A 14,643-nucleotide genomic window follows, 5' to 3' on the forward strand; every position below is an offset into this window, starting at 1 on the left:
TTTTTTAAATTACCAATTTCTTTATTATCTTTAACTACAGCAAATGTGTTTGCTAAATGCTACAAAATGCTACAAAATTTTGTTTCTGCGTCACCATTTTTGCAGATGTCAGTAAGTGTTATCTACAACGTTTTTGTCCTATAGATGTAGCTAAAAGACTTCAGCTCACATTTCTAAGTTAAGCCAGCTTAAACATGAAACTGATATTCCGTCTTTACAGAGTAATAGTCATATAAGCTAACAGAGTTTATAAGCTAACAAGGTTCATGAGCTAGCAAGGTTCTTAAGCTAGAAAGGTTCATAAGCTAACAAGGTTCATAAGCTAGCAAAGTTTATAAGCTAACAAGGTTCATAAGCTAGCAAGGTTCATAAGCTAGCAAGGTTCATAAGCTAGCAAGGTTCATAAGCTAGCAAGGTTCATGAGCTAGCAAGGTTCATAATCTAGCAATGATCATTAGCTTACAAGGTTCATAATCTAGCAAGGTTCATGAGCTAGCAAGGTTCATAAGCTAACAAAGTTCATAAGCTAACAAGGTTCATAAGCTAGCATGGTTCATAAGCTAACAAGGTTCATAAGCTAGCAAGGTTCATGAGCTAGCAAAGTTTATAAGCTGACAAGGTTCGTAAGGTAGCAAGGCTCATAAGCTAAGAAGGTCATAAGCTATCAAGGTTAACAAGCTGGCAAGAATTACCTTTACGCATTTCAAACAAGACATTTAAATGATAGCTTCTTAAGCAATGATTTTTTTTCAACAGATTTTAATAGAAATGATCTTTTCCTCTGCTTTTAGATGAATTTCTACTAGTTAGTCTTGTGAAGAACACAATCTCTTTGTTTATCATTTGTGATGACCAATTTACTCAAAATGATGAAAGTTTCTAAAGGGCTTATTTTGTTTCACCTAGGAGCTAAATATGAATGATTGAAACAGCACATTTTAGAGTGATGTACAAACTATATTCTCAAAACTCTTATAGTTTACAAAATAACTAAGTTGTTGGAAGTTCTACATATATATTTTTACTTATTTTGCATATAGACAATCTGTACGTAAATAGTATTCACTTAAATGAACTTTGAGTTCTTTTATGCTAAACAAGCAAAGCTGAAGGGTTATATTTCTCATCAAATTCATATCTTATCCTTATGTAGACTATTGTTTATATGTAGTTAGCACTTCAAATGAGTCTGCATCCTGCACGACGCAATCTTTCTTACCAACTTCCAGCCACAACTGGAAGTTGGTAAGATTGTTAAGCCATTTGAACTTATTAAGGAATAAAATATTTTTAAAGTGTGTAATTTTTTTCTTCAATGAAACTTTGCATTCTAAATATAAGTTTTGACAGAATTTAAAGTGTCGTTTTACAAGCATAAACTGTTTTTATTATAGTTTTAGCTCATAGGTTACTTAGAAGCATAGAAGGTATGTAACTTATAATTTCAAGAATTTAAAATTGCTCTCTACAGTTAAATTAAAATGACGCGTTTCATTTGCTAAAACAAAAAAGTCAAGCCCGGTTCTAGTCTTTGCTTCATTCATTTTATCTTTCTTATATTCTAAGGCAGGTGCATGGATACAATTCATGATGATGCTCGCTGGAAGCTTGAGATTCTGGCCTTTTTAATGACTTTGCATCAAGTTTATATTACTCGCTAAAATGAAAACATGAAACCTCCTATAAATAAACTAATAAGTTGTAAAATCAAAAATATTTAAATGAAGCAAATAGTGTTAGAAGCATAAAAAAGTGTTGATGTAATAATAAATCTTACTAAAAATAGTAGACACACAATATTTGTTGATGATGAATCAGACCATCACAGTTGGGTGATAGTTATTCTATCTTTAGAAACGACCATACTGTGGCGGTGGATCATTTGGCATGCTTTGTGTCGGATGTGAGGTAAGCATTTCTGAGTGGTATGAGGGCAAAGGATCTTGGGGCCGCCTTGTCGATCTGCGTTGTTGACTGTAATAATTTCTAGTAACATTATTCTCATTTTGGATATTGTTTCTTGTGCCTGTGCGGTTCATAAGCTCAGGGTCCTCTATGTCAAGCAAGTCAAAAGGAGGAGCAGACGAAGCCGTGTCCACTTGAAAAACATTTGTATTCTCATTGCGGTTAAAGCTGTCAACAGTTTGAGTATGTCTAGGTCGCTCGAGCCTCGGATATAAAGAGTTATAACTGGGAGGGGTTGAGTTGTTTTTAGGACTGCCAGAGACAAAGGTTCTACATGCAGTTCGCATGGCTCTTCTTTGTAAACCAAGGTCGGAAATTCGTGCACGAATCTCTCTAAAATATTTATTTGAAACATATCTTCAGAATGAACATGACTTTGCATTGTAAATAGCAACATCGTTACTGATTACATAGACTGCAGCAGATTACAAAAAGTCTGACTCAACAAATAAAAAATGAATTGAATAATTTGTTCTGTTACGGTATACTATGGCTAATATCCAAGAACGTGTTTTGAAATGTTTTGATCCATAATTTCCAATTTTTTCTATACAATTTAGTGTTAAACTTCAGTGTGATTGATTAACCAGTTAAAAATTATTCAAAAATCATCAAAGGAAAATTCTGTTCATTTAAATAATTAATTTATTTCATTCCACTGTTATTCACTTACATTTTTCATAGATAATTGTATTACTGAAACAATAAAATAGTCTCTGGCTGTTTATACGAGTTATGTTTCAAATTTCTCTGATTCTTTTTGGTAAATATTTTTTAAGAAAATTAGCATTCATTGATTTTTGTCTAGTTTGTCAAAATTTTCTAAGGTATTTCTAGCTTGATTGAAGAATTTTATTCTTAATTCAAAACCGTTTTAATACCAGTTTTCTCATTATAAAACTATGTTTTAGATATGTTATCAGAAGGTGTTTAGTTGTATAGGTGTTAACAAAAGACATTAATCAATTGATTATGATCAATGTTGAATAATGAAACATTTGAAAAGCTTAGCTACTCAAATGGTAGGTTAATCTCTGTAAATTCATCTATGTACAGAAACCTCGACACACGAGCCTAATGTGTTTTGGAAAGTAGCTCGTACGTTGATTTAGTTACATATCAAGGCACTATTTTCTATTTAAATTAACTACATACAAACTAAAAATTCACCTGTCTTACAGCCCACGACCAAAGTGATATTGGAAAAAAGAAAGGGTACTGATAATTGAGAAATGCAATATTAGCAGTCAAATGGCACTGCAGTGCAATAGGATAACTGCAATGGTAGCTGTAATGTACTGGGTGTTATTATGTACAACAAACATTAATAATGAAAAAAAAAATTATATGTTTAAATATCTCTCCTGCAATAGGACAAATGCAATATTAGGAGTAAAATGCACTGATATTATTAGAATAACCAATATTATTAATGATAAAATAATGAATAAATTAAAAAACCAATGCCCAATTTTGTTTACATTTCAAAACGTCATAGCTAACAATATCAAGAGTTGTGATATTTATATAGATTTTTAGAAAATCTATTTAACAAAACTATTTAGTAAAAATAATAACAGTAACATATTGCCCAACATCAGTCACTATATACTTCGATCTTGTAAATTCGAATCACTTTTCTTATAATTAATTTTTATAAAATCGACTAACTATTCTTATAACTAAACATCGTAATAATCTTGTAAGAATCGTTAAAAAATATCATTTTCATTCCCTTTACTTTCACCGTTTTAGACATCGGTTGAAATACCAAAGCACTCATTATAATTGTCCAAAATGTCAGTTACTTTGAAATCGACAAAAAAGAAACGATTACTTTTTAGTACTTCTATGTTTGTTACAGAAATCTTCGGCATTTGGACAATACCATAGACTGTTGAAATGCACACGTTTTTCTCATGAAATGCGCACGGCTTAATAGTTCTACTTTCTGTTGCACGGCCTTATTGGCGTTTCGTTAGCCGGTCTTAATTTTGATTGAAAAAACTTGTCAAAGTTTTAATAGCGATTTTAAGCCAAATTAATCTGTCTGTTTATGTATAATCCGACAACATGGGTAAGGTATAGGATATTGTCTACAAATTTCAAAGACTTGGTAACATATTTAAATAGGTATATATGTGTTTTGTTGTGTTATTATTCTTAAATGACTCCATTAAAAATGGAGGAATTTGGTGATGAGATTTCCGTAAAAGGTTTTAGTCACGGCCGTTAACGGATAATCTTTTGGGAGTTGTGTTCATATATGCATTTATCATAAAGCTCGCAAACAAGTGCTTTGCTTGTGTTTGGTCGTGGGATTACTCTAGTACCATAATATAAAAAGCACCTAAACAGGATATTACAGCGGAAACACGTGCATTAATTTTTGTAATTTAGTAACTATGCTAAGAAAGTAACAAGTACCTAATTGATTGTGACGATCTGCTATAAAATGTAAAATTACCATGTACACTACTGTATGGAGTTTTTATTTTCAATATAAATAACATTTATTGTATATTATATTTAATAAATAATATATATCACATTGATGACAGTGCCGATTATGTGTAACTCTCCGACACTCATGCTCTTTTTCCAAAGGAGTCATAACTTTCATACCTTTGACGAGCTCGTGTCTGTTTTTTGATCCATTTATTTAGTGCAACTGAGCAGGTTAATCCAATAAATAGGACTGCCAATCCAACAACCAAGAGAGACATTAAAATAGCCTGAGCTAAAAGGACAAGAAACAGTTTTAGCAGACATTTCATATTTCAAATTTATTTGCTATTTTTGGTTTGTCAGCTTGCATTAAACGAGAATCTTTAGTTTAAAACAAACTGCAAGTTTTTTATGTAACTCTACTCTGGACCAGTCCAAAAACAACCAAAGAACTATGCTTTTTAAAAAGCTTCATTATGATAAACTGTTGATTTGGAGAAACATGTAAGATATATAAAATGGTATTTCATGTTAGTTTAAAGTTCAGTGAATCATACCATCAAGTAAAAGTTAATAATTAGAAGAGAAAGTTTAAAAATGTAAGTTATTTAACCGCAAATAAAATTGTTGTTGAAGATTTCTAAATTATATTTTTTTATTGAATTTGTAATCAAAAATTCAAAATCAGCCATCATTCAATTATGACTTATTCTTAGCTAAATGTGAACCAAAAATGCAGACTTATAAAAATATTTTTTGAGCAAACTAATTTGAGTCCCAAAACCTTTTTTTAAGGTTTTTTTACAAACTGAAAATTTGATTGACTAACTTGTCTGGTTGGCCAAAATATTAAACATAGCAAAAGAGTCTTAGCATTAAACGCCCTTCCAAACATCCTGCAACTTGGATCACATCCCTGACTTGTCACTTTCTAGTACAGAGTGCTAATCATTGCACTACAGGAGCTTTGCAGTGCTTTTGTGTTAGTTTGAAGCTCATATAATCATTTGATTACATTTGAATATTTAGTAATTTGAGGAAAAGATGCAAACATTTTTGTTATTTTTAGTAAATGTATTATTTAGTAAATGAAGTTTTCTGAAAACTACTTTCTCATTAAATTATTAATCATGTATTCAAGAACAGGCGTTCTTTAATTATACTTCATTGCAAAAATTAAACAATCTTGGTAGTAAGTAACCAATTTTTCTATTTCAAACATGTAGTAATGTACCGTTACAAACTCAATTTAACAAATAATTCTAACTTGCCAAAAAGCTAGCAGAAATGTTACCATTTTTTAGTTTTATATTATTATTTTAGAGACAGAGCAAAGTTTTGTTAGTCAAATGCTTTTTTTTTAAATGGAGCACACAAGTGATTTAGTACTAGGTGAAATTGTTGACAGTTAGGATTGAACCACTGACTAGTCACTACATCACAGCCACTTTAGAGTTTGTGAACTAATAATATGTAATTTAAAAATACAATGATTCCAATTAATTTTGAACTTAAATTGATGCTAAACAAACGTTTTATGTGAAACTCAAAGTTCATTACAAACCAAATGATCGGTTACCAAACGTATCTGGTTTAGCCAAGCTTTCAAACGTATTAGAATGCTATCACAAATGTTATCATTTGTAATATTATTCATAGGCTGACAAGTTGTTGCTTGAAGGTAGAAAAGCTTTTCAGCATGAAAATAGCATACGCCGGCAGTGTACGTGCCAACGGTGCCAAACCATAAAGGTTTAAAAGCGAGATAAACATTTTGGCAGCCTGGAACAAGGATTGAACTAGTGATCTCTCATTTCAGTATGGAGCACTAACCATCACACCGCAACAGCTCTGCCAATTAGCAAACTAGTATATTGCATGTAAGTTGAGCTATTAATAGTCTTGCTTCATTATAATTATAACACATCTTACTTGACTCATGGAGCTTTTTTTCTGTAGACTTCGATCTTGACCTGCTGGTTCTTGATAAAAAATATGTTATTGTTTGTTGTACGAAAATGCAATAGTTACAAAAACAAATCATTTAGCTTTAATATTAGTTTACTAACTTTTGGGTAGGAGCTAGTAAACTGATATTTTTCTCTATGTTAGTAGTTGGTGTTATTGACAGAGTAGAGTGATAACAGAAATTGAAGACAATTAAATTCAATTCATAGTCTTGCTTCGTTAAAATTAGAACACATCTTACTTGTGTCATCAAGCTTCTTTTTTGTAGACTTCAATCTTAACCCGTTGCTTGCTGCCTTTCTGATAATTGTTGGTCTCATGGTGGTAGAAACTGTTCTGGTTGCTACGAAACATGTGATTATTTGTTGGAAGTAGATGTAATAGTTACATAAATAAATCTTTTATCTTTAATGCTACTAAACTGATATTTGTTTCTATGTTAGTAATTGGCGTTACTGACAGAGTTGAGTGATGACAAAAATTGATGACAATTAAACTCAATTATTACCTGATTGGTAGTTTAAGATTGCTCTAATAATTTAAACCAAGTAATTTTAGGTTTGTGAACTTGCATTAGTAATTGAATTGACAAATGACTTCATGTTTAAATTCAATTAAGCATTTAATTAATAAGTTTTTTGGTAATTAAATTACCAAAAAATTTGGATTAAAAATTATTTGAAAAAAAATAAATAAATTACCAAACAACGCGTTAAAATCTCTAATAAATCTAATAATAATTACATGTACATTATTTAAATAATAACACTATGTTAGATAAGCTTTTTCAATTTTATTTATAACAGCTGCTTTACATTTGCTGTAATATTTATGTAACTGAAAGGCAAACTCATGGCACAGGTCCAATTGATACTACAAGTTTTGTCTTTTTGTGAAAGCCAGGAATGAACCAAGTCTTAATCTATGTTCTAATTGGTGAATTTGGTTTTATTTTGAAGCTGGTTTTAGAAACTCGGTGTTCTCTAAATGTTTTACCAAATTTTATGTTAACTTTTATTAAAAACTTTCTATAATATTAATCTTAGTTGCATTGTAAACTTAAAAACTTTAATTATTTATTTTTCTGTTTTATAGAATGTCTGCAGGTAATTAACAGAGCTTTGCTATTTTTAGGTACCCATTAGAAAACCTTAATGAATGGCTCTTAAAAACATAAACTTGAGCATCAAAAAAAACTTTTATTTGTCATAATAATATACACAAAGTTTTTTCTGCAAAATTAGGATATTTTTGCACAATTTAAAAAAAAATAATTGTGAGAAACATTAAGCAATACTTTTTTCTGACCTATTAAAATGCTCGACCTAGTTATTTACTATTATAGTTTTATATTGTTCTTTAATGCTCTATGGGAAAGCACTTTTCCATGAATAGCAAATCAATTTTTTGTTTTCTTTATTTCATTTAATGCATTACAACGTAAATGAAATGGAAATAATAGATTAATAAATGATTTATAGAAATATGGTTTAATATTGATTTTAAACTCAGCAATGATCATCTGAAAAGAGTAACAATGCAGCATTCTTTTAAATCATTACCTTTATTCAATTTGATTCCATGAAACTATACTCACGTGCGCAGTGGTTAATATTGGGCGGAACCTGGTAATATCGAGTTTCATCGTTCAAGACTCTGCATGTACCACATCACCTCTACATTTAATTATTCTGCATGCGATGCAGTATTCCAAAATTAGTGTTGAGAAGTCAAGGGTGAGATAGAAATATACTTTTCTGGAACATTGTAACTAAAACATTTAAACGTCTAGAGGGATTGGTTAATTTTGATCACTACAATCGAATACCTTTAAAAAACTGAGAAAGAAAATATCTTGTGTTAAGATCTACAGTTTGATGACTGCACAAGCACAAAACTGACAGTAGCTAACCGAGATTAGTAGTATTTTATTTAATTCTTTACTAATTTATACTGCTCTATTCTACATGTATGTTAAGCACTGTGGCTTTAGTTTTACTTATTATAAATTTTAACATACATATATATTTTCTTTATTATTGTAATATTATAAAATTATTATAGTAAAATTGACAAAACTTTATTGTGATTAAAATACGACTACTCCCCTAACAGTCTTTCAGAGTAATTGTGCACACGCTTATTCTCTGCACTTTATGGGCAAACCAAACAATCTTCTATAATCTACTGGAATGCCCAAATACTATTAGGATATTATTTATGTTAATTATTAAGATATACATGTAGAACGCTAACATATTATTATATTATTATGTTTATATATTATTTATTATTAATTTTATAATATACATACATGTTTACATATATAATTATATATTTTTATTTATATATATATATATATATATATATATATTACATGTATATATTCTAGATAAAATCTCGGCGTTGCCAGGGTAATAAAAAGCCTGCACAGAAAACCCTTTTTTATTTAACATATGCAGTGTTTACCACTGTAACTTCTAAACTTTATACAATGGGAAAAGTTTTGTTGTGTCAAAATAAAATACGTCAATGAAGATATCAGAATAGAATACATCAGTGAAGCACATGAAGGTATTTTGTCTGATTGAACCAAAAAATAACGTAGAGGTAATTCCTATTTGAAAATGTTAATGTGAATTTTTTTGTTTTGCAATTTCTAGCAATTTCCTTTGTAGCAATTGTAGCAAAGTAACAGAAAATTCAAACTTGAAACATCACAATTAAAAGTTACAAAAAAAAACAATAAATTGTGGATTTTTAACTATTTTTAAAAACAATTTCAAAAGAAAGACCAACACACGCAAATAAACTAATTTGCAATAAAACGTGCACATTTAGCTTTAAATGCAATTACAATATCATAGATGAGCTAAATAAGATAAGAAAGCTTAATCTTGTGGTTAGGTGCTTGCAATCACAAACATGGCAAGTTCAATTAGAGTGCATTAGGGATTTCTTCATTGTTGGACTTTAATCACTATAGCTGAAGTCATTGACAATAAAAAAAACAAAAGACAAAAAAAAACAAACATTGAATTTATATATATATAAATTTTTGTACTGCTAAAATACAATAATATTAGTTTTTTATAAACTTTCTACAGCTTAAAACTATTAAATTAATGGGATAACGACTCACTTACCTTCATTATTCCATGACATTAGTTGTGAATTTCTAGTCAATGTAAAAGACCGCAGTCCGCATGAGCCATAGTACTGTTGGAAGATAATGTCAACACTTGGAATAGACTTTTCTAAAAATAGACAAGTGATAGGTCTATTTTCTATATTTATGGCTGCTTCACTTACTGCATCTGCTGACTGGAGTGATTTTGCTCCTTTTAAATAATCATTCCTTTTTTTAAAGTTATCAGTTTGATCCTGGTGTACTTTTGATAGCAAAAAATTTCAGGTGTTCAATTTGCACAAACATGAAACAGTTTTGGTTCAGCGGTTGGGGTTTCTTATGAACAACATCTTGGTGGTTCGACACGAGCAAAGGCCAATGGTGGTGTTTAAAAATCTCTAACCAATATTGCTTTAGCACCGGACAGCAAAACTCTTAAAAAGGCAACTATAGTTTTTCAATATGAAGTATGTTTTGGTAATCAATCTATCTTACAAACATTCTAACAATACACTATGAGATATCAATGTGAGGCAATTATTACTCATGATCAATTACTTGGCAAACATTACTCACGCAGGCAGCAGTTCAACTACAAATGAACCTACAAAGATTTTTTTCATTTTATCAAACAAAGCCACAACCATGAAGTGAGCCCTCAAAGAATGAGTATAATGCAGTTGCTGCTGAAGTTGTGTGTGTTTTGGAGAACCATGTTGCACAAACAATGACTCTATGGGCTTGGTTGAGCATGTGTGAGCCTAGTAGCAAGGAAGCCTTGACATCTAGAGATAAACCTAGTTACAGAGAGTCCTTAATGGTTTGTTGTCATTTTGTTTCTTGCCAGTGGCCCTTGTTGGAAACTTAACTCCAATTGGTTGCTTGCAAATCAGGCATTCTAGACCACTGGAAATCTCTTTAGATATTACCTACTACTACTGGTAGTATGTAATATTCCATATATTCTAAGCAAAATTTATATTGTCTACTATCAATAATTTAAACAAACTTTTTGTTTTACATGTTCCATTTTACAGCAACCATTCTTATCAAACTGCTGGTAATAATAGTAATTTGACAGTATATCCTAATAGCATAATATTTTTTATGATAATATAATGGTAAGTGAGTTAGTAAGTTATTAGTAAGTTACTATCTTACTCAAACTAGCCATTGGCAATGTGCCAGGCTAATGGTAAGTGGCATGCAACTACATTACCTGTCCCTGTTTATAAGCTGATTTCTAATAGCAGTGCAACACCGGACATTCATGTAGTATAATAACATTATTTCAAAATAATATAATGGTAATAAAATTTATATAATATATACATGTATAAATATAAATTTTTATAAAGTTTGTCGCGCTACCAAGCATTACCTACTACTAATGGTAGTAGGTAATGGTTGTTGCTTGAGAGTTATTGATAGATAGAGTACTGTTACTTGCTGGGATATTGGTTTATTGTTCCTTCAACCAATCTACCAACAACCAGCTTTTATTCTTGTCATGGTGCACTCTGCCAAAAGCCAATTTATGCGTGGAATCAGTCTAAAAGCTAAAACCTAGAAATTTTTGGAGTAAACAACAGAGTACGTTCACAAGTACTTAAAAGCTTCTGTTTCACATGTACATGTTAAAGCTCAACAAATGATACAAAATATTCAGCCTTGCAAAAACACCACTGGTAGAAAAAAGGCAATGCTTGTTATGATAATAGATAGCAAGAAGAATGGTAGTAATTTTTATGGCTGCAAAAGAACCCACTGTATTAGTGAATGACACCATAGTAGCATAAATTCTTTATTCAATACAGTGGTAAAATAGTTAAAACAATTTTGATCAAAAGGTTATGTTCGAACTGCATAATTTTTGGGGGTATGTGATTATATATTTGCTAGTATCCTTGCTGTTTTAATAACATTTTACAGCATGCTAGACTTGCAGTTGCAGCTAGCAGTCTAGCGTGCTGTAAAACATCACCAGATGTGCCGATGGAACAGAGGGATAAACTACACATACAATTCTGTTGCGACGCAATGGCAGATTGACGCAGATTCTAGTGGGTTACAGTGGAAGATGCGAGTTCAAATCCCCTGTGGTGCAACTGTTTTTTCCGACCATTTTTCATGTCTTCGAACAAACAAATGGAAAAATTCATCTTCAACAATTGAACAGCAGCAGACTATAAAGACATTTTAATAATAGTATTTCAGGCTGACATTACAGAGCAACCATTTCTTCTCTTTGTTAGATTCATTTCCTTTTCTTAGCTTTGCAGACTTGCACTGGGGAAAAATATTTTTCAGATTAAGTTTGTTTTTACTGAAATTTAAACTGTGGTTTAGCATTTTTAGAAAGATTTGTCATTTCTAATGATTAATGCTTATTTTAATGCAGTTATTCCACTATTTTTTTCAAATGTGGTAATTAAATAGCTTTTTTAAATTGCATACTGCGGAGGTTTAAGCTAAATCTACCTACTGGAGCATGAAAGGGAATACTAAAATTTCATTTTATGGTTTCAACTGAAAATTTAAATTCAGCAGATAGCACTTTGAGACACTTTGCTTCTATCATGTTGCAGAAATGACTGCTAGTTTTTTCTACCGCTGTATGGCCTGGCAGTGCGCCATGTTGCCTAGCGGTTAAGAATGCCTCAGCTGCGCACAACAGGTCGAGGTTGAAGTTCCAAAAAGAGGCCACTGGTGGTGATAAGAATGGCATCTGACCTTCAACTGGCATCTGACTTTCAACTGATCTCTGAAACTGGGCATGTTCTCAGTGGTTGAGGTTTCCTTGCTACTAGATTCCGACATAGTCAGCCAAGACCATCGATATAATATTTGTGCAAAAATTTGTTTGAAACAAACACAGCCTTTGCTCCGGTTAGCTAAACTGACATTATACTTATATATTATACTAATATAATATTATACATTTTGAGAAATGTTGTTCCCACACAAGGTAAATCTTTTAGAATATCAAGCAAAAGAGCCAGTGAGTATTTTTAACAAATCCATAAAAGTTAATTTATAATGGTCTACTTCAATAATAAATTGTTTCAGCGCATCAAATTATCAGCTGCATCATTTGACAAGGCTTGTATTCCATGTAACATTTTTTATGTTGGCATCAGTTTGCACTTGCAGTTTGCATTGCAGTTGTCATGTTTGCAAATATGAATTAGCATCGATGTTCACAACAGTTACTGTTGAAATTGGATCCGATGTGGTCAAGAAACAGCCACTCCAGATGGTAACAGGTGCCGATCATTGGTGTCAAAGTTCAACATACGTAGTCAACAGGTATAAAAAGTATGACAAGTCCATGGCATCATTGTTAGCAACAATAGGATTGAGCGCTTTTCAACAAATGACATTATAGCAGCCAATCACTGCGGTCCATCGCACAGCAAATCGTTGCTTTGAGCAATAGTATGCATAGGTCTTTATCATATTTGCATGACCAACAAGATTTTGCTGATAAAACTTTGCTGTTATGTGTTTTGCAGAGAAGTTTAACAAATAAAGTGACAAACCTTGGTTTTTCTAATTACTCCAGAGTGTGACAGGAATTTATTTTTAGGTGGAATTGTGCAACCAACTTTCTATGCAAGTGGCTTAGTGAGTAAAAATGTACGCAAGAGTTGATCACGGAGATAGAAGAACACCAAAGTGTACCAAAAGCTTGAAGCTTACAAAAATAAAATCAAATGACAAGATGGTGACAATATTTAGGATATAAACAGATATCAAGAAGTGTGATGGAAACAGCTTATTATTTCAAAATAATCAGTAATAAAAAGTCATAAATGTCATATCAACTCTAAGATGGAGTAAACTTTTATCTACACATTTTAAAAAAGGACAGATTAGTTGAGTCAACTTTAAACATACCTCTTGAAGTGAAGAAAAAATATTATAAGCTTTTTGTCTAGTTTATTTTGTAACTTGTGTTTTCGTAAAAAGATGATACTTTGGAAAAGAATGATTGTGTCAACATCATAGAAGTTTACCTGGTTGTTTACTGAAGAGATTTAAACTTGAAGCTTTGGTAGTTGGTTCTGCGAACTTACAATAAAAAGTCATTCATTTTTAATCCTATGGGAATCTGAGCAAAAAATATACAAAACAGAGATTAATTTATGATCCTAGGTAGCTCTGAGTGAAAATATACAAAGAGAGCAATTTTTTAATGATCTGATGTTCTTCCAAGAAAAGGGCATACCAAAAAAAAGAGATTATTTTGCAGCCCTATGTAATTCTTAATGAACAATGAACATTTTTAAGAATGAATCATCATTTTTCATAGCTCATGTTTGATTTAACACTGTTTATGCCAAGTTTAATTGAGCATGACTTGTTATACGGAGTGAAGGATTTACGGTTTGCGTCATGCTTATGTAAAATTGACCAACTTCAACCTTAATGGGGCGACAATAACTTCTACTCTGTGAAGGACAGTTTACGAAATTAAACTCAGTTTTTGAAAAGCTTGGCTGTTATATTTTATCGTAGAGTGACTGGTTTTTTATTGTCCTGTATTGTTGCTTGGTAGACTAAGAAGAGGTATTTAACTGTCAATCACATAAATCATTAATTGTTTTTGGCAATTGTGAAAAATAAAATTGGAATCATTGTCCAAGTATTAGCTGTTACACGTATTCTCTGCCACTTTTCTATCACAAGTGCAAAACGAGAGTTGCTCTAAAACCAATGTATCACAGAGGGCTTTCAAAATATTTTGTTGATATTCGAAATCGAAACATTGTCTGCTGTTTACTGTAGTAAAGATGTTTCCTTTACTTTCAATTGCATTCACCAGTTGAAAGTGTCCTTAATAAATATAACTTTTCACTTTAACATAAATTACATAATATTGGTTTCGGCTTCAGTAAGTCGGTATTTTACTCACAATCCTGTACATTCCCTTCTATTCTGGTAAGTGAATGAGATAGCCACTCCAATATCATCAGATGTAGTACTTGCAAGAGAATACACAAAATATTAATCTAACAAGTTTTGAAAGCATACATGTATTATATAATTAAAATAAACTAATTCAACGACCAGGAGTATTATACTGATAGGAAAAAGATAAAGCACATTATGGAACTTGGTCAAAAGGA

The 14,643-nt window shown here is 31.2% G+C and overlaps 1 protein-coding gene and 1 long non-coding RNA gene across 2 annotated transcripts in view; both read right to left on the reverse strand.

Annotated features, from left to right (window-relative positions):
- The window catches only part of LOC137397050 (uncharacterized), a 49,585-nt gene extending 40,002 nt beyond the window's left edge, over positions 1-9,583 (reverse strand). The window contains exon 1 of the mRNA XM_068083335.1: positions 9,528-9,583. Within this exon, the coding sequence (XP_067939436.1) occupies positions 9,528-9,546 (19 nt within the window). The 5' untranslated portion in view covers positions 9,547-9,583. The remainder of the gene's footprint in view (positions 1-9,527) is intronic.
- LOC137396777 (uncharacterized) lies at positions 1,411-8,151 on the reverse strand. Its single transcript, XR_010978609.1, has 3 exons — positions 7,979-8,151; positions 6,623-6,724; positions 1,411-2,298 (listed from the first exon to the last, which is right to left on the reverse strand). It is a non-coding gene; the product is annotated as an uncharacterized lncRNA (long non-coding RNA).
- Positions 9,584-14,643: the final 5,060 nt, after the last annotated feature.

This window comes from Watersipora subatra, chromosome 5, assembly GCF_963576615.1.
Source record: "Watersipora subatra chromosome 5, tzWatSuba1.1, whole genome shotgun sequence".
Classification (NCBI taxonomy): domain Eukaryota; kingdom Metazoa; phylum Bryozoa; class Gymnolaemata; order Cheilostomatida; family Watersiporidae; genus Watersipora; species Watersipora subatra.